The sequence below is a fragment of the Taudactylus pleione genome, unplaced genomic scaffold (genome assembly GCF_031769625.1).
Source record: "Taudactylus pleione unplaced genomic scaffold, aTauple2 ptg000571l, whole genome shotgun sequence".
NCBI classification, from domain to species: Eukaryota; Metazoa; Chordata; class Amphibia; order Anura; family Myobatrachidae; genus Taudactylus; species Taudactylus pleione.
Genome location: NW_028284973.1, coordinates 3142151 through 3167688, shown reverse-complemented (window position 1 = coordinate 3167688; position 25538 = coordinate 3142151). Strand labels below are relative to the sequence as shown.

Genomic DNA, 25538 nt, shown 5'->3' with positions numbered 1-25538 from the left:
TTTTGTTGGGAGACAATTAACCTACCAGTATATTTTTGGATTGTGGGAGGAAACCCACGCAAGCACAGAGAGAATATGCAAACTCCACACAGATAGGGCCGTATTGGAAATCAAACCCACAACCTCAGTGCTGTGAGGCAGTAATGCTAACCACTACACCGTCTGTGCTGCCTTCAGCCGTCACCATGCAGCTGAGCCTCCCTAGAACAAAAAAAAGTTCAATAATTTTCTTGTACTTACCTCATGTCCTTCCAAATATGTTCACAATATATAATTCATACAGTTCAGTAGCTAACACCATTCAGGAGCTTAGTACATTTCGCATTTTAGCAGACCCCATAAAAAGCAATAAAGGGGGGCAGTTTTTGCAAATGAAAACAGGGGCTGCAGTAGGGCTGGCCATCGATGTTTCAAAAACATCGATAGTTGTTGACAGATGTCAACCACTGGTTCTCTGCCATCGATGAATGAGCAGGAGCCGATGTCGTTTTTTCTAGCGTCAGGGCGGAGCTTAGGCCTGCCCCTGGCGACCGCTATGCCCCGTCCCATTTTTCATTGGCCCGCGGCCCGGCGTGCCCGCAGCAGGGTTTACCATAGACAGAGTGCAAACTATCGATGGTACACCATATATGGTTCGTGTGCCATCGATGGTAACCATTGATTGCCACCCAACCGATGGCCATCCCTAGGCTGCAGCAGACGTCGCCGAAATCTACTGCAGTCCACTGTCTTAAATTCTGGAGCTACATCACTTTTGCATGTATTTTCAAGGGATTTCCTGCAACAACTGTTGATAAATATGTCCCTAAATACATTGATTTAACTTACTGAGATGAAGGGTAACATGCAGTACATTTGAAAGCTGGAGGGCCGCCTACGCAGTCCAGTCATTATTTAGACACCATATTGCCGACACGTACATTATGCTGACATGCTCAGAACATTGACGTGCAAAATGTCTACGCTGACAAAATGTCAACAAATGACATGTCAGTTTGGTACATAATATTGACATCCAATTGTAAGACTAGTAACTCTAAAATTTGTATTGTTACATTTTTTACAGTGATTATTTGCAGGTGTTAATATTAGAGATGAGCGGTTCGGATTCTGTGGAATCCGAACCGCTCCGAACATTGGGGATCCGAGTCCACCTGAACCCTGTTCGGGTGTTCACCGCCTGACTCGGATCCCCGTTCGGGATCGAACGGCGGCCGCCTGATGTCGGATTCTCACTAGAGAATCCGACATCAGGTCTCCTCGCGTGTAGGGCAGAGCGCAGTGATAGCGCTCTGCCCTACACAGGCACACAGCCGCCAGCGGCAGCTGTGTGTTTGTTACAGCAGCCAATGAGAGTCACACAGACTCTCATTGGCTGCTGCACGGAGGGAGCCGGCTGGAGCTCACACATGAGCTCCGTCTTCCGGCTCCCACCTCAGCGTGTGACAGAGCGGACGGCGCGGGAGCGGGGAATCAGGTAAGTTTTATTTTTTTACTTGTCAAAGGTCCGGGGGCGCTACTGGGGGGGGTCTGCACTACTGGGGGGGCCATACTACAGAGGGGCCTGCTACTGGGGGGGGTCTGCTACTGGGGGGGCCATACTACAGAGGGGCCTGCTACTGGGGGGGGCTATACTACTGGGGGGGCCATACTACAGAGGGGCCTGCTACTGGGGGGGTCTGTACTACTGGGGGGGTCTGCTACTGGGCGGGGCTATACTACTGGGGGGGCCATACTACAGAGGGGCCTGCTACTGGGGGGGCCATACTACTGAGGGGCCTGCTACTGGGGGGCTGCTACTGGGGCAGCCTACTACAGGGGGGGCCTGCTACTGGGGCAGCCTACTACTGGGGGAGCCATACTACTGGGTGGCATGCTAATGGGGGGCATACTACTGGGGGGGCCTGCTAATGGGGGGCATTCTACTGGGGGCACTGCATAGTGGACCCTACTACTAAGGAGACTGCATAGGGGGCACCACTGCTGGGGGACATTGTGTAAGGGACACCGCTACTGTGGGCATTGTGTAAAAGGGTCACTACTGTGGGCATTGTGTAAAAGGGGCACTACTGTGTGTCGTAACATAAATAAGAGACACTACTTTATGGTGTAATGTGAATCAGGCCCTATGTGCGGTGTAATGCTAATAAGATTGTGCACTGTGACTCCTAGGGCCGTAGCCCACTTTGTAAACAAGTACTGTGACTCTGCTGGCCGTACCCCACTGGGTGGGTGCACTACTTTTCATTTCTGCCACTGCTGTGTGGCAATGTGTCATAGATGTGCTTTATACTGTGGTGTCTGTGTCGTTGTGCCGCTGCTTTGTCGCTTAGTAACCAGTCAGCTCACTGCAACCTTTGGCCAATAATGTTGAAAACAATATTATAAGCTGTGATATGGTCTAAATTGACTGGAAATTAATGTTATTGAGGTTAATAATACTCTAGGAAGAAAAAAAAGACCAATTTATGTGATTTTAGCTTTTTTTGTCAATTTTTGTAAAAAAATCCAAATCCAAATCCAAAGCCAGTCACCGCAGTTTGGCAAATCCAAATCCAAAGCCGGACGACGAATTAGAACCAAATCCAAATCCGGCAAAAATGGTCCGGCGCACATCCCTAGTTAATATGTTGGGTGTCGACACTATAACCATCCTGACATTATGACATGCAAAATGTTGTCGACTTTTTGACTGCCGACATTGTGATTGTCAACAGGACGTTTTTGTGTCTGTCCAGTGCTGTGGAGGTTTGCCACACCTTCCAAATTAAATAACTACAAGGGTAAACAGACTTGTGCAAAAGGCAGAAAAGTATATAAAAAAGTCTCCAGAATGCCGCTTTGCAAATATGAAATAATACTATTAATAAGTAAAAAAAAAAAAAGTGTGCATGTGTTTTCCTTTAACTTAACAAAACGCTTCCTCTCCTTCTCCTCTCCCTCTCCCAGTCCTGCTCACTTTGGCTCGTTCTCCAGCCCTGAGTTCCATGTGACCCTTTGTGGAATTTTTGTGAATGGAGCTCTATGGCAGCTCAGGGCCTGGAGGCAGATCTGGGCCCAGAGTCTATGAATAAACACATCAATCAGATTAGAGAAACAGGAGCTACCATTGGCTGAGCCGCCCGGGCAGACTGGACAGAATCCAAACCCCGCCTGGGTTACCCGGGAAACCAATCCTGCTCAGGCCGCTCCAGACGCTCTCTCTGCAAACTGTTGCTCACATTACAGGAGGCAGCAGGAGCCTGGATACCTAATATCCCTGCTGCAGAAAGCAGAAAGAAATAACAGTGTTCACTGGGAGCTGTGCAAAACCTTCCTAATGCAATGACCCCCTCCCAGCTTCTTTGCACTATGTGCAATTAAGTCATTATTCTCATGCAACCTAATAAATAATAATACTTATAAGTTGCACTCCATCCTTCCTAACATCTTCGTCTTGCTAATGCAATGCCCCCCACAGCTTCTGTACATAATCAGCGCGTGCAATTAAATCATTATAATCATGCAACCTAATATATAATAATAATTTTTATTATTATTAAAAAGTTGCACCCCATCCCAATTCTGCTAATGCAATCCCCCCTGCCCAAGTTTCTGTACACAATCGTGTGCAAAATATAATTATTCTAATGTCCCACAATATGCACTTAAGAGCTGCCCTCTCCAAACCCCTTCCTCATGCATCTGTTTTTATCTATTATTATTCATTAACATGTATGATAGAAGCCTTTCTTTCCTCAACACGCTAAAATGCTGTCAAGTTAAACAGATTTACAGCTGGGGGCTGCATTAAAAAAAAGAAAATTAAAAATTATCTATCTATCTATCTATCTATCTATCTATCTATCTATCTATCTATCTATCTATCTATCTACAATAAATCCCCCCATTCTGCAACAGAACTTTTTGGCAGTTTAACCCCTGCATGCCCCCCCCCCCCCCCCCTACACAATCTGTGCAGAGGAGGAGGAGGGGTGTGTGATACACTGTGGCATGTCTGTCTGTGCATGCTTGTTTGGGGAAGTTCATATTTGCTGGAGTGAAAACAAAACGTTTCAGAATTTTCACTGTGAGGGTGAGGAAAGGTCAGAGTGACATATCCCCCCCTTCTCCCCCCTGGGGGGTGGGAGTGGAGAGAGAGGGGGGGTCAGGGAGCCATTGTGTTTCCCTTATCAGAGGAAGAGAGAGAAGCCTGATTGACAGCCAGAAATCTGATCCTGTGAAAGAGACAGAGAGCAAATGGGAGGGGGGAGATGTATGGGTTTGGATAGGAGGCCCCTGGAGGAGAAGATGAGGAAAAGCCACACAATCCAGGCTCTGTCAGTGGAGCTTCCAGCTTGCACAGGGGGAAGTGCTGGGAAATAATTCATGTTTTTTATTAAATTTGCACAGGGAGCTCGGTGCAGCCGGTCGCCATCAGGTGGGTCTTTTTGCAACAACTTTTTTTTTTTTTCCTCTTGCAATCCATCGTCCTAGTGGATTTTATCCCAGGGAACGTCGAGGTGTCTCCTCCTCCAGTTCCCCGTTAGGTGCACAGCAAATCATGTTGATCGCCATTACTAGTTTCTGCACACGTTTGCGAATCAGTGATTCCCACTTGCAGCCCAGGGGGGGGGGAGGGAGGGGGGAGGTGTATATACAAAATAGAAAGGTCGTTACTTCCGTTTAAAGTGTATTTTTTTATTATTATTATTTGCAAGTTTTTTTTTTCCATCCATACATGCAAATGTAGTTCAGAGCTGCGGATGGATTTTTATGAATGGGGCTGTTGAAGGGTAATTAGCTATGCAAATTCAGCCTCTCATTCAAGATTTTTTTTTTTTTTGTGTGTGTGTGTGTTTTTTTTTCTTCTTTCTAAAGCCATCTTGTTCCCTGTAGGTTACATCCCAGAGCCTGAGGAAATCACCAGATCTATGCACACAGCACCCAGTTCTGACTTAAGATTTGCCTAAACGCTTCAGGATGGATGGATTTTATGACCAGCAAGTGCCTTACATGGCGAACAATGTGAGTGGTCAATACACAAGTCCCTGCTTATAGTTAGAAGACTGTCTGGGGAGGGAGAGGGGGTCATTATGAAGCTCCTGTTTAATGTGTCACTGTGGAAGTTTATTAAACTTTATTACAGATTTCGTAGTTCAAAGTTTTTCTTTTTTGTTTTTTTTAGATCTTTTTGCTCCCTTTCCAGAAATTTTCCTGTGCTGCCAGCTTCTACCTTTAATGGCACTGTCAACTGTCAGTCTGTCTGATTTCTTCTATTTATTTAAAAAAAACAAAATTTTAAAAAAGTGTCAAATGTTAGGTCTGTGTGCAAAGTATTGACTTATAGATGTTACCGATTGGTTTCGGTCTTGCTGTAGAGTTCATAAGATGTTTATATTAAGGACTGGCAAGCTAGGTTTCTTTAATGAGGTTATTTATTGCTCAGTGCGTCCTGCTGGCTGCTGGAAGCTGCGTATGAGCTGTTTAGCTGACATTGTGCATCAGATAGTGATTCTTGCTGTTTTTAGAATGAAAGTGGGAGAATCTGCCACGAGAGGACAACAAACGCCAGGAAAAGAAAGTTTTTAAATAGAGACCTGGCTCATGACTCAGAAGGTGAGAGCTGGATTGTCTGTCTTTACACCTTGACACACGCGCACACACACACACACAAAACATATACTGTATGGGCTAAACCTACTTTAATAGGATCACCTTTACGAAGCTTGATCCAGTGTATACATGAAGTGTTTACCCAGATCCCTAGATCTCTTTAGTGACGTTACTAAACCTAGAACTGCACAGGGCTCACAAAAATAAGTGATATCATTTTATTTCCTTACTTAACGTTCGGTGTTTTCAAGTGACGGCTACAATACGTCACTTAGCCGTCAAATAATACTGGGTACGGTGGGCTGTCTGTGCACTAATGCATGGTTTAATAATTGTATCTGGAGCACATAGTGTGGCAGGTAAACTTGTTAGAACGCCATTGGATCAATACACATCACAGGGGGTGCAAAAGATCATGAGGGTAGATATTAAGCAACATCAGACTTGTGCTCCAACCAGCCCTTAATTAGGAGATGGTGAATGTGGTGAGGCTTATAAAAAAAATTGTCTAATGAAGATCTCCGAGAAAGTGTAATACATGATGTATTAAACTGCAAATATTAAACTTTATCTTCAGAGCTCTTCCAAGATCTGAGCCAGCTACAAGAAACGTGGCTTGCAGAAGGTAAGAACAAAACCCATACATGTTAACCCAGAGCATGGAGAGAGAGAGGAGGGGAAAAAAAAAAAAAAAACTCCTGAACTTGCTGTCTTAATGTTCAGCCCAATTAATTGAGCTTTAAAAGAGCCACCTCATGTGTCATGCATACATTAGAGGCTCTGATGAGTTTGTCTTTGGGGACCGAGGGGCTGCTCTACCCAGTGTCATCACAAATTACCAGGAGAAATTGCTTCCAGCTCACAATCACATCTGCTTTTGGCAAGAACTAATGCTGCAAGACTTGAGGTTCTGAGCCTCTGTTGAGTTTTTAATTGCAATTGATCAGGTTTATATCAGTGCACCTCAAGAGACTACATACAGCCAGAGCAGGGATTGCTGTTGTCTTTGCACAGCGCACATGACTCTTTGGCGTTCTAGAAGAGTAGCTTTCTGATGGCAGAAATTGGCTTCCTTGAGTTTACAAGGACGGGATGCTTCAAGAATTAAGTTCAAGTGTCTTCTTTCCATCTTGTGCACAGTATAGGACTCTAGGTGTGTATGGCATTTATTTTTGAAAGCAAGATGTTGCAGTTTTATCCTATATCTGAATTTTTGTTCTAGGTATAGCAATTTTAATACAATTTAACTTTTTTTCTTTATTTATGAATATCTTATATATTTTTTTTTTACTCTTCTTTTATAGGACTTATGTTTGTTTTTATACGATGTCACTTCAAAACATGTGAATTCCATTCCTTATGTTTAGTTTGTTGTTGCATATAGTCAAAAGTTATCTGCGGATCTGAACCGAAAACTCTTTAGTACTTAAGTAATAAATACTGACTTATACGGAAAGTCCTCCCTAAATGACATTGCTTTTAATGGTATTTGTCATCTTTTACTGAATGTTTTAGTTGGCTACAGTGTGTTTTGTGTTCCTTGCAACCCTGTTTTACGGGCATTAATATTATTTCAGTTTACAGAGTTTCATTCCATCTGCAGAACTTGACTTGGATTCAGATAGCATTGTGGTGGTTGCTTAATGTTACATTTTTGCTTTGCTATGTAATGACCTATACGCTGTATTTATACTGTTATGTTATGATAGTAAAATCTACAGTTAAGGTTTTTAGTTATATAAATACAGGATAAAATCTAAAAGTTTATGCTGCTGTACTTTGATGAGTCAACACCAAAAGTAACTTTAATACTGAGTTTCGATTTTACATTTCATAAGTTTCCCATGACATTATTGTAAATGGTGTATGGACATCAGTTGTTTAACTGGGCAGCTAACATTAAAGCTTCAATAGTGTGTTAAATCCTACTTTTCCCATTATCTTGTCATCACTTCCTTTCATTGTCATCCATTCATTCCTTTGTTATATCAATCACCTCCACACACAAATCAAATACTTGGAAGACTCCTATGTGAAATTAGTAGAGTAGGATTCTTTTTTTATTTCGTTTTATATTTTGCTATTATTGTACACTACTATACTATTCCTGTGGACAGTCGGCATAGACTATTGCAGCTTTTAGTAAAGGGTAAATATGTGCATGTTGAAATGTATTTTTGTATTAGCAATCCAGCATATGTTTAGATATGTACGTAGATTTTACACTTATTTTCCTTTTAAAAGCAGTTGATTTTTTAATATGCTATATAACTTCCTTCAGTGAGGCTCTACTTCGTTTGTGTTACCCGAGTACTATTGAATCAGTCAAGTGGCTGAAACTCCAGGTGTAGGCATACCTGTCGGGGCAGGTTCAACTGTAAAAACCGAGCTAGAGGTTGTAAATATTTAAACTTCTTGGGGGCTGTGGTGTTTTTTGATTTATTATTATTTCCTCCTGATCTGAAATACTATCCTTGTATTGTTAAATGTAACAATGGGATGCTTTATACTAAGTATGTATATAAATTGCCTGCGTGGGAGTGAATGCAGTTGTAACATTGATACAGAGTTGTTTGTGTACATTGTACAGCTATAAAAATGGACCGTTGTGTATTGTGCCTGCTTTTTCGTCTCTTGTATTGCTAGACTAGTTTGTGAGATATAAGACTTGATTCTTATTTGCCTTTTGGTACGGTGGATAGGCCTTCCGTAGAAGGCATAAACTTTTTTTTTTTCTATTTTTGGAAGAACTCGTAGTGTTTTTAATAATATTTGATGTGATCGTGACCATGTTAAGGAAATGTTGAAGCATGCTAAAGTTTTCATCCCCATTCTCTGAAACTTTACTGGGCAACCATTGGACCATGTCCTGATTGGGAACTTTGCACAAATTAAATAAAAAAAATTTGGAAGTTCTTATCCTTACTGACTTTATAGTAAATGGGTGCAATGACTGACACACGAAGACCCAGCCAATGGCGTGAACAGAATGTATTTTTTTTAAATATATTTTTAGTTTTAGTTTTTATTGCCTGGAAATGGAGTAAGAAGGTGAGCTTGTGTTAAGATGTTTACAGTCTGTTAAATAATGATAAAAAAAAGTACATAATAATAATAATAATTAATAATAAAGAATTATTAATCCACTGTTGAATATATGTTCAGTGATGTTACATGGTCACTGGTGTTATTAAGGCGATGCCATTTTCTAGAGAAGGTACATTTGGGGACACAGTTCAGTGTATAAGAGGAGTAACGTATTTAACCCCTCTGCTGACCTGCATATTTTGGCAGCGCTTTATAATCTGTAGGCTTCATGCTTTCGAGAAATATTGATTTTTTTTAATTTTTTTTCTTCTTTCCCCTTTGTACACCAGCTGAAATTGTATCCCTCGTTCTGTGTTTACTAATGGCTTCCATTGCATCTGTGTAATTGGATGCCAAAGCACTATACAGAAAACATGATACATGGGATTGTGTCTGAGCGTATGTCTTTGGAGTTTGTAAATGCACAAAGATTAAAAATTAAGGGTAGGGGACAAAAGCCACTTTGGGGATGGGATGCAGTAGAGGGATCACTTGAACCAATTATATGATATCTGCCTATATGTTGTTCAATAACACCTAATGACTAGCTGTTGACTGTTCTTAGAAAAACCATTGTGTTGGACGACCGTCTCCATGTACGTAGAGGCAAGGCATAATATTTCTTGCTCATAAAGTCAACTTGCCACCAGTCTGGAGAGGGGAGGAGGCTGGCTCAGTGTTGACCTGTGCATGGCAGATGGCTCCCCAGTAAGTTTCTGAATACTTCATATAAACCTAGCAGGTTACTACAAACACTTGTAGTGGAGAGCACCATTTTTTTTTTAATAGGAAGGGAACAAATCTGCGCTGACTCTCAGAACATCAAAACTGCCAAGTTGTCTGTGTCTCTCTCAATTGCTTCCATTCATTGACGGACATGTAGGTGTGACTGATTGGTGAGGTACCTGCAAATGTAAAAGTTGGGCAGAAAGCATAACTTCCGTGCGCATCAAATGCTCCTTTTTAATTGTATTAAATAAACAATATTTGCTTTTTATCTTTATAGTAGATAAAATGATTGTGCTATTTGATGTTTTAGAATTTTCCGGTTGTGGCAGTGATAACTGGCATGTCTTGGTGTTCCCAAAGAAATGCTGATTTTCCTCCTCGAAACCTGTAACCCTGAAGTTCTCCCACAATCAGATTCTTTAAACCGAAATAACCTTAAGGAGCTAGATGTTTTATAGCATTGAACTCCTAAGATAAAGCAGAGGGTTTCTGAGATTTTCTGGTCCAACGCCCTGATTAAAAAAAAATAAATGATTAGACCCCTGATTTAGACAAAGTTCCCAATGTAACCGGCTTGCTTGAACTTCTAACCGCACTCAGTGGACAAACTTTAGATGTGATGCCTGGATTTGTCTGACCGTCCAGCTACAGACCAACCTGACGTTGGCAATATTTCGTTATGTACAGTATGTTGTGCTGTGATTTACCAAATGCATTTTCATTTAACAGTAATTCATTTTCCTGTAGCCTATTTTCACCCATAATAATTCAAAATCAGATGATTTACTGGGTAAGTCATAATTTACGATTTTGCTATAAAGAGTAGTTAGGTCCTGTATACTTTGCTGTTGCTTTCTAAACCAGATGCGCATCCGGTATCTAATCTTCATGCATGCTGGGGTATTAACGGAAGTTTCTTAAGTTTTATACAGATGATCCTGTACTATAATACTATTGTTGGTTAGGCAGAGATTGACGGTGGGCCCTATTTTTGGTGCTTCTATTGTGATCTCACAGCCTGAATGTTGACTTTTTTTTGCAAGGGTTCTCCAGAGAAAGGTGTGACACCGAAAGACTGTGCCTGGGCTGCAGTGTGGGCTCGGTGTTTTTGTGAATGAAGGCAAGACTCCAGTTGTGACTGCTTGTCTTCAGCAATTGTTTAACAGATCAGCTGTCTCATTCACTGGCAGGCAGTGTGACTCATACATCTTCTGTCTCTTTTGGCTGTGGGTCATTGTTACAGTGGATAGAGCTCATTTTAATTAAAACGCTAACCCATTACATGCTGGATGCTAAGGATTTGCCTCGATTCCTGAAACAAACATGTATGTGCACTCGTGATGCTGTGTTTGTGAAGCCACTGTCATGATTCAAACTAGCGTGTATTGTATCTACATATATCTATTTTTTTTATCCTGTTGATTTAGTAAAAGCGTGACATCTTGGGGGTGGGTTGGAGCTGGCATGTAGATGTTAATACAGCTCCCATCTCCACCTCCGCAGCCGCTAATAATAAAGGAATAACAGGCTTCAGATTCCATCTCCAAATAGCTGGTAGCACAACATTATATTATTGTACTTTAGTCTCTACAGCAAACTTTGCATCTATAAAGCCATGTAGAAATTCTTCTTTCAGGGATTGCTACATCATGTATTTTACAAAGATGTTTTTTTCTTTCTTTTTGGTTGGAGTTAACACTTCAAGGCTTATTTAATATTGTGATGCAGATAGGGACTTGTTTCCCTACCCCCCCCTAACTATTAACCAGATATTCGTTCTCATTAGCATAAAATGGTCAAGACTGATGTTTGATTGGCAGCTATTGGTTGCAACACATCTATGCACTTTGCATGTTTTTGAATAAGCCATTTGTGGCCTTAGTTTTATACAAACAAGAGTCTTTGTTCGTTGCCAGTGTATGGTGATGTGGTTCCCACCCTCTCTCCTAACGTCTATAGAAAGTCGTGTGCTATTCTCTCGGACCATCCAGTGAAACTGGCGTCGCCTGCTTGCCAAAAGTTGTTCGCAGATCTATATTAGAAAAGTTTTGGGGCAGATCAAAAATAAAGAGATTATTATTTTTTATTTGTTTGCCTTAGGATAATTGTCTGCGCAGTCCTGAAGGGAAAACGATATATACTTTACAATATAAAGTCTTCATTTTATTTTGCCGCATTGGGATTATGGATTCTAATGGGTTAAACCTATAGCCCATTGGTTGCTCTCCCTCATTATTGTGATTGATGGTTATGTAATCTGAGTATGATGTTGCATAGCCCATATGGCAGCATTAACTGTTGATGCCCCAGCTGCACATTCAGTGTCTGCATTTCTCAGAGCTGTCATTTAAAGACTCGGTAGCGTTTCCTAAAAATGTTGTTGTGCAGTTTTTTGTTTTTTTTTGCATAAGTCTTTTAGTCTGGTCAACATTTCAATTTTTTTCGAGCGTTTCTGTGTTAAATTGGACACCTTTTTAGTGTATTGTTGTAAGTTATAATTCTGTTGACGATAGAACTTTATAAACCTGTCAATGGTTTATACAGAAACCATTGGCTTGATGGTAAAAAAAAAAAAGTTAAATATGTTTTCACCTCCGTGTTCACTTTTGGAATGTTCGATGATTGCAGAATTTAATATTTGGGAATTTATACACCTGTCTTCGGTCTTGTTTCTAGTGTGGTTTTTTGGAATATATTGCTAAGGGATTTACCCACCAAACCTCTGGGAATTTTGGTAGTGACCGAGAAATGGTTTTAAGTGGAGAATTCCACATTAAGTCAGGACATTTCCATCCATCGTTATCGGTTTAATCAACATATTCTCAGCTACCTGGTGTGATGAATGAGATGTTTAAGGTTTAAGGTTCCATGGTGTATGGACCAAAGCCCCCAAAATACTTTATTAATATTATTATTTCTCTGATGATTTTTTTTTCATTATTATTTGTTTAAGACCACAAGTTACGTTGTGCATTTTGGCAAACGTCTTGATGAAATGTGTATAATAGGAGCCCATCTTGTTTGTAACCATTAATAAGACAATACGAAGTGGAGCAGTATTTATTTATTTTCCTGGTTGGTTTAACTATCTAAATATACAAAGAATCCGCACAAGAGACTGCACAAAGAACAATCGTCAGTTTGTGGATTCTAAATACTGACACAGTGTTAGGGAATATGTTAATGTCGGTGACCCTATGTGCTTTGTGATCTATGAAGTTATTATACTGGCTGTATCGTCGAAAGCTGAATAAAAACATTATAATGTATCAGAAATATTTTAAACAGATGATCTAGATGTTTACATAATGGCTTTATATTGTACTATTGACCTTTTTACTACCTTGAATGACCACTGTTTTATTAAATGTTGTGGGGTTTTGTTATTTTGTTTTATTGTATAGAAATCTAACTTTTCTCTGCTATCCGTTGCAGCTCAAGTGCCAGACAATGACGAACAGTTTGTTCCAGATTACCAGGCTGAAAACTGTAAGTACTGTGTGTCTTGTGTATGTGTACGCAATATTGTTTTTTCGTTTAGAGTTCCTCTTTATAACTTGTCATAACCCTAACATGTGGTTTATGCATTTTGATTTTATTAAGTGAAATTTGTATATTCTATCTAATACCAGTGGATCAAACCTAGACATTTAATATAACTCTGAATTCCGTTTCAGACTGTTTGCAGTTGCACTAAAAACATTTAGTATCTATGTGTGCAGTTGTTTTGTGTGGCTCTTATATACAATACTATTAGAACTTGTCGGCAACGAGTGCACCATAGTTGGATATTTAGAGTCTGACAAGTTACATAGTAGTTGTGCTCATTTTAAACTGTTAAAAATTTTCCCAACCACCTTCTCTGAATGATCCTATTTCATAAACTCTATTGCCCTAAGAAGCTTAGATGGTTAATCACTATACTCAACTGCACGCACCATGATGATGTCGCCCGGTAGAGTTTGCATGTTCCTTGCAATTGTTTAGAACATTGTAAAAGACGTTTGTAGCAATTGTGATCTGAGGCCATTTCTTGAATACTTTTTCAAATATTTTGTAAGTCGGCCGAATTTTAGTTTTTTTTGCACCCTAAAAGGTTTCTGTGCATTTATTTTGTGCATTTTTTTGAATTTCTATTCCCCCTCCTCCCTCCCAAACTTACTTGGAATTGCACTTTGATATTTATCTGAAGTGCTCGTGACTTGGGGTTTTTGGAATAAAGGTTGTTTCCACAATGGAAAATTAATTGACTTACCATGGCTAAAACCTGCAAAAATGACCTGATTTTTTTCCCCTGACTGCCCTCTGGCATTCACGCCTCATCACGTTGTGTAGCAGGGCTCCTCACAGTGACTGCAGTAGGAGGAGCCTGGTGTCTGTGTAAGTACCCGTATATCTGAGCAGCAAGAACAATTACCTATTTGATTTTTCTTTCCTCTATTATGGAGCTTTTTGGATATACTATGGGTGTGAATATACTTTTATTTAAAGTTTCCAGCTTTCTCCAAAATTCTACATGGTCTCTGCGTAGATTACTTTTGGGACTTATATTCAACTAGTTGCTGTCTCCTTTAAAACATCTAACAATCGCCTCTGTACCATGACATACAGGTAAGGCTGCTGGCAAATTGCTAAACACTTCAAGTTAGTGTGTAACAAACATTGACTGTGGAGCTAATTTTAACCGAGGCACAGTTGCCCATCTTTTTATGTATAGCGTCTTTATGATAAAGAAGTATGTATAATACATGTCTTTAGGAGCTAAATTTAATTCCTCTACCTTAGTCAAACTAGTTTAACTTTTTTTTTATCCATTAAGACTTGACAATCTTTAAAGATTTACAGCAATATCAAAGAAAGTTAGGGCTCCAGACAGACAACAAGTGCGAGCTTGTCTGCTTGCCTTGTATGTGTACATAGAACACTGACGCATTGTAGAAAGGTAAGATGACTGTTGCGCAGGTAAAAGTCAGGTGTCCGTCAGTCATTGAAGCGACTGAATAAGGTGAAGCGCTGAAGTTTTGAAATAAGTTTGAGTTATATAGATTTTAAAATAACTTATTGGCAGTGTGCATCAGAACTAAACTGGTAGGCAGCCTGTAACTAGTCAGCTGAGGTGGAACTACAAACTATAGGGTTGTGCTGCTATTTGTAGTTCCACAACAGCCTGTTGTAACTCAGTGTATAATGTAGAATATATGCATTGGTAGTGTCAGGGTTTGTAGATGGATGTGTTCATGAAAGTTTGTGGGTAGGCACAATTTGCACTAGCAGGGCATGTTGGAAATTGTAATTCCACAACCATTGGAGTTCTTAAGGGTGTCTTATCCTATCCTATATCATTGCCAACAACAATAACATTATTAAACTATATACGGTGCATAAGGCTCTTGTATAAAAAAAAAAGTGGACAGTGGTCTTGATTTACTACAGTGCTTGTGTCTCTTTTTCTTTTTTTAAATTTGCTTAGCATCAATACTCATAATGTTGTTATGAATAGATGAATTTCTGTGATGGGGACTGAGAATTTGTACAAATATCAGATACTTTGCTTCATATACTTTTTAAATCTGTTTCAGAGCTAGTCAAAGAAAGGGTAAAGTCGTAGCAGCCTAGTTTGAATTTGATTATTTTTAAGAATGGATCTTGCTGTATTTATTGCCTGTACGACCAAAAATGTGTCACCATGAAAAGTATAGATACCATTCGGCCTCACTTAGGTTTAAACTGAAGAATAGTGTTATCAGACTTTTTATAAAGTTTTAGAATAAAAAAATGTTCAAGGACATGATTAAACATTTTATATCCAGCATACACATATATAACATTAATTGAGTTTCTTTGTTAGCTCCAGAACTGTGTCTATATTCTGTTGACCTAACTCAGACTATATATTTATTTTACTTTCTAGATATTTCCTGAAAATCTGTTGTTCTATTATTATTATTATACTGTAACGCTGTGAGGTGTGACATGTACATTTGTCACTTACAGATTACTGACCTGATCACCTAGAAAGTAGAGTCTAACAGAAGCACCTAGTATGTTTTTCATTCTCAAGTGAAATGTTTTTTTTTAAAACACCGCTTCGAGTCCATGTTTTAAGGGGAATGCATAACATTTCTTTTTTCTTTTTTTTTTGAGCAATCAGGTGCTAAAAATATACTTATACAATTATTACATTTAGAGTTTGAATTGAAATTGTTCACAATTGTTCAATTAGTGCGACATGGATTTATAAAGAAAAAAAAAAAAATTCTGAAGACGGAAAATTGACTTTTGCAACAGTCCTTACTAAACTTGTAAGATCACCAATCCATTTCTGTGCCCATTTTGCGGTGGGGCAAAATAACCTGGTAATTTTAATCGGAGGGTACGGCCATTGTCAAACCATGGGCCTGACCTGATTAAATCTTTTGGCAGTCTGGCTGGACATACACCTCTACCCTAACCAGTTTTTGGGGGCCATCCGATAATCTGCTTTGCACATCGTGGATAATTACAGCAGTGCAGTATTGCTTCTTGCACTTCACACCCCTCCGGGGGTGCAAGGCAAAAGGTACAGTGCCACCATTGCATGCGTTCCCACGCCATTTCAGTGGCACTTTGCGGGCTTCGCTTTTAATAGATTTAACCCGTTTAGTATCTTCGAAGCTTGTAAATTACAAGTTTGATACTGGCCATCATTAATGCTTATGAAGAGGTGTCTCTGTTTAGAACACAGATTATCAAGATAAGATTCCTAGATTACTGGAGAGTTTGGTTCTAAAATACAGTTCGCTCCACATGGTCTTGTCAATTGTCAACTCCTATTCATAATTGGCAAAATTAGATTGCAAGCTCAGTTGGGTAGGGAAACTATGGGCTGACATAATTTGTACAGATGTGCGTAGAACTACTGCACTTTTTAAAAGTGAACATTGCTATTATACAGAATGGACGACAGAACTGGGAAATAACCTTAACGCCTAAATATAAAATATGACGCTGTATAAAAGGAGTCTGTAGAACTCAAAATTTTGTTTTCAAAACCCAAGTTAGTTTAATCTGGATTGAGAATATTTCCTGCAACAGATTTACTGCATATGAAACTCTCTAGTGAAATTACTTTTATGAGCCGAGATAACTAGGTGACGCATCAGCACCCGGGTTTTACACTTTGAAATAAACCTAACCAAGTTGCACACAAAAAGGGGCAAATAAATAAAGATTTGGATTTCTGAAGGACCACTACCATAGTTGATCATTGACCTTGGGGTAGATGTGCTAAAGCTTCTAGAGGGATATGTATTTAACCTTCTAAAAATTGGAAAAGTTGCCCTTAGCAATAGCAAACCAATCAGCTTCTACGTAGCTGCTATCATTTTATAGAAAGTACTTGATGAATGCTACCACAAAGCTGAATGGTTGTTATGGGCAACAGGTCCACTTCGCCACTCATTATAAAGTTTAACCCATTTCCTCCCTGATTTGGACAAGTAGAGGTGTTATCCGTAGCAGCCAATCAGATTGTAGGTATCATTTATCTAAAATAATAGAATCTGGTTGGTTTGCTAATATGTTAGAATCGGATAACCTTGTGCTGAGAACCTAATTTTAATTGTTCCTATTGTGCTAATAGAATAAAAATATGGGTAAAGTTGACTAGGAAACGTGTTTGGATTCTTCAGGCTTAATTTGCTTTGCGTGCGCTAATTACCTGCAGCTTGGTCATGCATCAGTTTGTTTTATTCATGTCAAACATGGCTTACTGTTCTCCTCTGTACACGGCAAGCTGCTAATATTTGCAGAGACAGTTAACGTTTGCATATGTTCACTTTAGAGGTCTGGATCCACCATTACACACATCACCTACTGTACTTACAGGCCTGAGTGCATGGCATGCTTATTTATACCGAAGCCGCATTCTGTTTGCCAAATGGTCGCTTATGCATGATATAAGCGATGTATGATGTGCGTGTATATTTATTTATTATTTCATTTATTAACAGTTACTTATATAGCGCAGCATATTCCGTTGTGCTTTACAATTGGAAACATTTATAGAACAAAACTGGGTAATAGCAGACAGACATAGAGGTAAGAGGGCTCTGCTTGCAAGCTTACAATCTATAGGGAAATAGGCATTGGTACACAAGGGTAGGTGCTATATATTGCAATTTGGTCCAGCCACAATGCAGAGTTTCTAAGTTGGCTGCATGATCCAGTCACACAGGAATGTCGGCCAAATGTCAGGAGTCTGTGAAAGAAAGACAATGTGTGAGGTTATGTGTGGACTGTGAGAGGGGATGTAATAAGACATGGAAGCTATGAAGGTTATGTGGTTGTTTCTGGAATCTGATAAGCTTGTCTGAAGAGGTGAGTTTTCAGGGAATGCTTGAAGGATTGGAGACTAGAGGAAAGTCTTATTGTGCGTGGTGAGGCATTCCATAGAGTGGGTGCAGCCCGAAGAAAGTCCTGTAACCGTGAATGGGAGCAAGTAATGCTTGGGGATGAGAGACGCAGATCTTGTGCTGAGAGGAGAGGTTGGGTTGGGAGATATTTTGAGATGAGTGAAGAGGTGTATGTTGGTGTGGTTTGGTATATGTCCACTAGAATTGCTGTCATTGACTTTCCTAAAGAACACTGCTTGAAGAGACTGACAACAGAGGACAGTGACGAGTAATAATGTAAGTGACGTAGTTAATGTGATACCTGTTGCCAGTGTGTACAGGGTTCTAGTACCTTCCATATTGTTGTGCCTGCAAAGAGTGTAGGTGCTGACGGCAGAAGGTCCTAATGACAATTTATGGATCCCCCATCCCCCAGATTCTATAGTCATGGTAGGAATGAGCAACCTAGACAGGATACAGTAAGAGAGATCTATTGGGGAGGTGCCCACATCATGATTTGGTAATAATGTTCTGTGGGCTTTGGGCCTGGTAGAGAGATGCACGCATATCCTGGCGTGACTGCGATACAGTACGCAGCGGACTTATAAAAATATAAAAAAATATGCTAATATCTCAGCCGGCGCGTCATGTACTGAGACGCCCACCTCCGGCGTCTGACATCCGTCGCATATGTACAAAAGCGGGAACATCGGAAACAGTGGTCGCACAGCAAACTTCTGAGTGAACCTAGGCTGTCTCGGTCAGAGCGGCTCTCCTAAGACGCCGGGGCCTCTGCAGCTGTGAATGAATTTGTAGAACCTCACAGAAAATGGTCCCAACACACCTGCAATTATTTTAAAACACTCCCCTTTATCTCCCCCCAAAAAATGCTGACTACCTGTCACTCACTTTGTGAATAAATACTCTCTGCGACCGCCAGCACTAAGCCATCGCTGCACATCTGCAGTGAGGCTTTGACCCTATACGCAGTTTCAAAACAATCGCTCCACTGCGTCCAATGACATTGCGTGTAACTTTTAATGCAGGCCTTATAGGGAATAAGCATTACTGTCAATAAATACTATGCATAATTATTGTTGATTATGCAATAGCATTCTAGATCCCCCTCTGCCTGCTGCACGTTGCTGGGATTGTCCAGGCTGCCTGTAACAGGGTGTATGTGAAAACATTTTGGAATTGATAGAAAGTACTTGTTTAATTTTCATGTTTTGTTCACCGGATAATTTCCTGGCATCTGGCAATCCTGTTGTTGTCCGTCTTTTCCATTTGCGGCTTGTTGTTGGTACAAAACAGCTGCCAGCAGGAGGGGGTGGAACGCGTCAGTGACCTGTCCTATACCCTGACGTTAAGCAACCACTCAGCTTGTAATTGGGGTATCCCATTCAAAACCAAAATTCGTATTTTTTGATGGCTTTACACCTGTCTGTTTCCTGCAAAATGGAGTCAAGATTTCTCTTAGCTTACAACTAAAACTACAATCCTGTGGACAGTATGAAATTATTATTTTGTTTTTCTAGTAATATATTCCATGCTGGACTAGTAACTGGTTTCTATTGATCGAACCAGATCATATTTTTGTTGTGAATGGCGTCTCTAAATTGTGGCTTGTTGGTTGCTTACACCAAAGGTTCCCAAACCCGGTCCTCCAGGCACCCCAACAGTCCAGGTTTTAAGGATATCCATGCTTGACCACAGGTGTCTTAATTAGTGCCTCAGTCAATTTGATTAAACCACCTGTGCTCAACCATGGACATCTCTACAACCTGAACTGCTGGGGTGCCTTGTGCCACCGCGTGGGAACCTCCGGCTTATACGTAGAAGTTGGGAAATGCATAAGTCACACCATGTTGCCTCCTGTCAAAGCCCATCGCACCACATATATTAACCAGCAAGGTGCCATACGGTGTGCCTGTTTTACATTGCTTTCATTTACAGCAATTGCCTTGGGGCAAAACAAAAGTGCATCCAATTCTTTGATTTGATGGTGTAAACATATTTATTGACTATTGCATCATTAACAGGTTATATATGGGCATCCTAGCTTGGCAAGAAGATTAGACAATACGGAAAGGTGGCAAGGTCAAAGGCTTTTTATACTCTTTAGGTCAGTGATGGGCGGCACTTCGGGGGGCACAAGTTCAGACCACTATCCTTCACAAAGACTGCTCATTTCCCTTGAGCTTGGTTAAAAAGTTAAAACAATGCATTTAATCAAATAGTCTGCGATCAGTAATATCAGCTGATATTTTCCTGTGAGATGAACAAGTGAAGCTATAAATAAAACAAATCTGACCATTCAGTGGGTTTTCTGGGTGACCAGATTTTCCGCCCCTTCTGAATAGTTTGGTTTAAGCCTGGAACCGACATAACACAATTCTGCAGAGAAGTCCCGATCTGTCACCCTGCTGCACTTGTTGGTTTGTAATGTGCCCCTATTACAGAGAATGTTCACATATGTAAATGGAGCCAAATCAGCCTATACAGCCCTTACCTTGAGTTGATAGTAGTAGGAATCATACAGCTCTGTCCTGTGGATGAAGGAAGGGAGATCATGTGGTACATACTGATCTCCCTGCGTAATGGGAAGGCGGTCTCGTGATACGAGTGTCATGTGATGGGGTAAGGTGACTAAATTGGGAAAAGAATAAAATCAACTTCAGTCTTGTATTGTTTTCTGTTTTATGACTCTTTGGGCTCAATCCAATTGGCGTCGAGTTGGCGTTGCGACGGCATGGAAACGCTGGCAAAGGCACCGCAATTCGCCCCCCTCGCGGCCTGGTCTCACACAGGACTCGCACATTTTTGTTCTCAGCACTATGGGGCTGCAAACAAAAATCTGTACCATAATTGCGGCATACAGACGGACTTACTCGTGCCGCTGGGAACTCGCACCTAATTGGATTGAGCCCATTGAACTTTACTGGCTGTCTCATCATTCCTATATTATGAGACAGCGGCTGCTTTTCTATAGGGCATAGAATTCTATACTGACGTCAGATAACATTCTACAGAAGCCAGTAGGTTATTGCTTCTAAAGCGAAACCTTTTGGCAGTCCTTGAGTTTATATAAATACCAGTGTACATATTGCAGCAAATCCGTTTGCAAAAGGTCATGATGGGAACCTTTTTTTGGACTCTGCAATATGTTTTTCTTTGAAAATGTTACATTTTACTAAAAACTTTCAAAAAAAAAAAATAACACTAATAATACATTGAGCACATTTACATCGTAAGCAAAAAAATATATAATTGTTTGCTTTTTATTTAATTACATTTTATGTTTGCAACAATAGGATTCGATACATGTTCTGCAATTTTTGGCACTTTATCGCATGCCAACATGTTCCTAGAAATTTTTTTTAAAAAAAGGTCGTAATTGAATCAAAGTTTATGCAAATGAACATAGGACGTTTAAACATCCATTAAGGTTATATTCCAATAAAGAAGATTTGACATTTGGTGAAGCAAAGTCTTTGTCTGACTTTAAGGAGCAAAGCCAGTATATAATTAAAAATAGAATAATCAAATAAATATATATATAAAGTAAGTTGGCTTTAGTTCTCACTCCTATTGAAGAAATGTGACAATGACCCAGGGGGCTTAGGTTATACTTAGTTATTACTAGTTTTACCCTAGACAAAAAAAAATATACTGCTCACTTACAGAAAATCAATTAGGTAGTCTAGGATTTAACACCATATCCTTCTAGCGTCATTAGCAGGAATCACCTTTGCCCTTAACAAATTTTACAGCTGCACAGTTGAGCCAAATAAAGACCATCTGTCTTTCTGTCTTTTGTAATATGTTCTCCTAGGCTGTATATAGAAAGTGGTGGAGGTAATGTTTAAAGAGTGCTCTTCGCCTATATGCAGTGTCAGTGTTTCGTACCTGGACATTTTCGCAGCATCGCCCCTCACCCTCGGCCCTCTCTGGCACTTCTACAAGCCACAAATACTCATCAGCACTTTTGTGATTACCAACTTCATCCATCTGCCTCTTACAGACAACTTTACAAAACTTTCCCAGCACCCCCGCGCACACTGGCACCTCTGAAATCCCCCCCCCCCTTCATTCTTTCCTGCACCTCTCCCAATTGTACTTACTCTATGGAGCCTGGAACCACTGCATGGACCGGGAACCAGTGACACTGGTCATGTAGTTGGCAGCTGTGTCACCCCCTACTGCCTGGTGCTTTTGGTGGCAGCACCAGTCACACCGACCTTGGTACAGCCCTGCCCAATAGAAGCAGCCATTCTGTTGGCTACACCAACTGTTTATATGGAACATGTGACATAACTGAGGCATGTAGTGCCTCAAGCCTCAAAGATGTTGTTAGTGCTTTGAAAGGCGCTAAACCCACAAAGTGATTGTCTCCTGCAATGTGAATTTGCATTTTCAGACTTCATTGTAAATGAAAACTCTATGGGGCAGATTATGTAGCCGGTGCTGCGTGCAATGATTCTTCGCAGGATATTTAGGTAGAAGGACAATACTTATTTCTACTCGAACCCAGTGTGAGAAAGAAATGATGTTTGGCTGACCGTAATTCTCAGAAGTGCCTGCAGCCGCACCTAACATCTATTTAACTCTGCCCCTATGTACTGTATCCATATCAATCACTTCTGGGGTGTGATCAGCATAACTGTCCATGTACAAATGTACATTATTTCCTCAAGCAGACAGAAGCGATAACTGATGTGATGATTTGGGATTTTGGATCTCTTTCAGATAACCTTGATTATTAATTCAGAATGCACCTCGTCTGCAGTGGTGACATCTAGAACAATGTTTTCTAACATTTATTTATATATTTTTTTTCCGTAATGCTTGTGAATAATTTCTAAGTGCCCCCTTTATAATTACTTTTTTTTTTATCAGATACTCTTTTTATGTTTGCAAATATTTACCAAATTCTCGTCCCAAGAGCACTCAGTGTAAAATAAAGTTGGCTTATAAGATCTACTTTATAAGATTCACAGATATATTTGTAAAAGTTTGAGAACTTGAGGTACTGATGTGTCCTCGCACACCAATGCTGCAGTCGCCAAACAGCCCCACTCGGCGCGCCAGATCCTGTGAGACTCTGCTAGTGCCAGGTGTCTCTATTGCATATTTTTATGCCGAAAAATATGCAACTTAGTCACAATGCCATGCGACAAGGCAGCACCAGCAGACTGCGCTGATTAATTTGATATGCGACACTTGTATATCTGTGTGCGACTGAGTTTCGGAATCACCGTGCAAAGTGCTACGATGCAATAGGCACAGCTTTTTTTTTCCACATCACGTTCCGTTTACAGACTCGGGACCTGATTCAGTGTGCGCAGGACCCATTCTGCGACTGTGCAGAATGGGTCCTGCTGAGATGCACACAAACCCTTGAATGCCTCTGCCTGACTGACAGGCAGAGGCATTTAAGGGGCGGTGTGGGGGCAGGGGTGGCCGGCATTCCTGGAAATGGCGCATGTACGCCCAGTTTTCCGGGAGTGGCCAGCCCAGGGACTGTGTGGACGTACGCAGTCTGCTGGGCTCGCAAGTCGGCCAGCATAAGTAAGCTGAGGCTTACTCAGCTGGCCGGTCGGCCGCCCGGCGCCGTCCACCATCGCGACCATTGACCACCGATGGTTGCGATGCTGATCCCAGCCTGCGACCTCCGTCGCAGTGCTGGGATCACAAATGCAGCAAGGGTTATCATACACTTCCTGCTGCAGTTGCATTATTGCAAGTATGGCAATTGCAAAGCTGCCTGCGTGCATACATCATATCTATAGCCTGTGTGCATACATCATATATCTATAGCCTGCGTGCATACATCATATCTATAGCCTGCGTGCATACATCATATATCTATAGCCTGCGTGCATACATCATATATCTATAGCCTGCGTGCATACATCATATCTGTAGCCTGCGTGCATACATCATATATCTGTAGCCTGCGTGCATACATCATATATCTATAGCCTGCGTGCATACATCATATATCTATAGCCTGCGTGCATACATCATATATCTGTAGCCTGCGTGCATACATCATATATCTATAGCCTGCGTGCATACATCATATATCTATAGCCTGCGTGCATACATCATATATCTATAGCCTGCGCGCATACATCATATATCTATAGCCTGCGTGCATACATCATATATCTATAGCCTGCGTGCATACATCATATCTATAGCCTGCGTGCATACATCATATCTATAGCCTGCATGCAGCTTTGCAATTGTGATCCTTGCAGAATCAGGCCCTCAGTCGCACACAGATATGCAAGTGTCACATATCAAATTAATCAGCACAGTCTCCTGGTACGTCCTATTTGCATTGCATTGCAACTAAGATGTATTTTGGGCAAAAAGATGCCCACCGCTAGCAGAGCTGCACGGGACCGGACGGTGCACTCATGCCAGGCATATCGTTCTGCATGGTATATTGAGGATAGATGTAGGAGGACATATCTGTATTAGGCATTGTGCTTACACTTGTTGTGCAACTTAGTGCAAGATACTGTCCTGTCGGTGGGTTAAAGAGACTAGTGTAAATGAATACATGAATGGTATCTGCTCAACTCTGACCTGGGGGCTTATACAGTCGCCTGAGAGATTCATAAACGGGTTACGATTACGGTGAGTCTGCCTGTATTTTGAATCATTTAAAAGGTACCTCGCAGGTAAACCCCAATCATCAAAGGTATATTTACAGGTTGACAAATTAAAACATCTTCCCGGAAATCCTGTGTTTTGTTTTTGCATGGCGTCCCTTAATACTTTTTGGATATTCTTGGTAAACAATGTTCTCAGAAAAAACGCCTCGTACCTCACTGAGATCACTGGTTCCTAGTGAATTGATGGGCTGCTATCCCATGGACATTGGCTTGAAAAAAAAACAAATGGCACTTTTGTTACTTAACCGGGGCACGTCACACTTATCACAGCGCCGAACTGGAGAAAGTAAGGTCAGTCCGTGTGTTGTGCGTTTGCTTTTTTTTTTTTACTTTTTGTTTTACGTTTTAATAGCAGTTTAGAAATGTTATCGCTAGATTTGTCACAGACATAATTCACATCTTTCTTCGGGCACGGTAAACAAGAAAAATGGTTTAATGGTTCCATAAAAGGCACTCTATGCTGATAGCTGAGATTAGGCCTTTCAGTAATGGATTTTGGCGTGGGGGAAGGGCGATGGTTTGGCAGAGGTAAATGTACTGGAAGAGAATCTGTGAGAGCCTCTGATATATGTCAAGTGCTTTCAGTCTTGTTTTGTGTACAGGAAGATAGACTGAGAGAGCCTGTGACACTGTTGTCCTTATCTGCGCACAGGCCTTCTCCCTCCTTCTGGAATTTAACCAGGTGCTAACTGAAGTTCCTTAAATCCCTGCGTTATAGTCATTAAGTCAAAGGTGCATTATATTCCGCTTCGATCCAGTGTGATGTGAAGCTATTACCACTAGAAGAAGTTCTACTGGACTATTGTATATGAACGGACTATTGTATGTAAGAGATAGACAGTAATTAGTTAGACAATGTCTAGATAGACACCAGATATTAGACAGTCAATAGTTAGACAGGGAAAAAAGTTAGACACACTAAAGTTAGACATGTAAAAAGTTCGACATGAAAATGGTCGACAGAAAAATGGTCGACAATTTTTTTTAATTTTTTTTTAGACCTAATCTTCACCCTAACCCTCCCATTGGTGCCTATCCCTCCCTCCTGGTGCCTAACCCTAAACCT

At 40.7% G+C, this 25538-nt stretch overlaps 1 protein-coding gene across 4 annotated transcripts in view; it reads left to right on the top strand.

Moving 5' to 3' along the window:
* The first annotated feature begins 4085 nt into the window (after positions 1-4085).
* The window catches only part of ETV1 (ETS variant transcription factor 1), a 75890-nt gene continuing 54437 nt past the window's right edge, over positions 4086-25538 (top strand). For 2 of the 4 annotated variants that reach the window (XM_088453100.1, XM_088453097.1), the window contains exons 1-5: positions 4086-4420; positions 4879-5007; positions 5511-5598; positions 6173-6220; positions 12847-12900. In XM_088453100.1, coding sequence (XP_088309226.1) covers positions 4963-5007; positions 5511-5598; positions 6173-6220; positions 12847-12900 — 235 coding nt within the window. In that variant the 5' untranslated portion in view covers positions 4086-4420; positions 4879-4962. Of the gene's footprint in view, positions 4421-4688; positions 4776-4878; positions 5008-5510; positions 5599-6172; positions 6221-6389; positions 6749-12846; positions 12901-25538 lie in introns of those variants that run through there. The other 2 variants (XM_088453098.1, XM_088453099.1) reach the window with 2 other exon arrangements.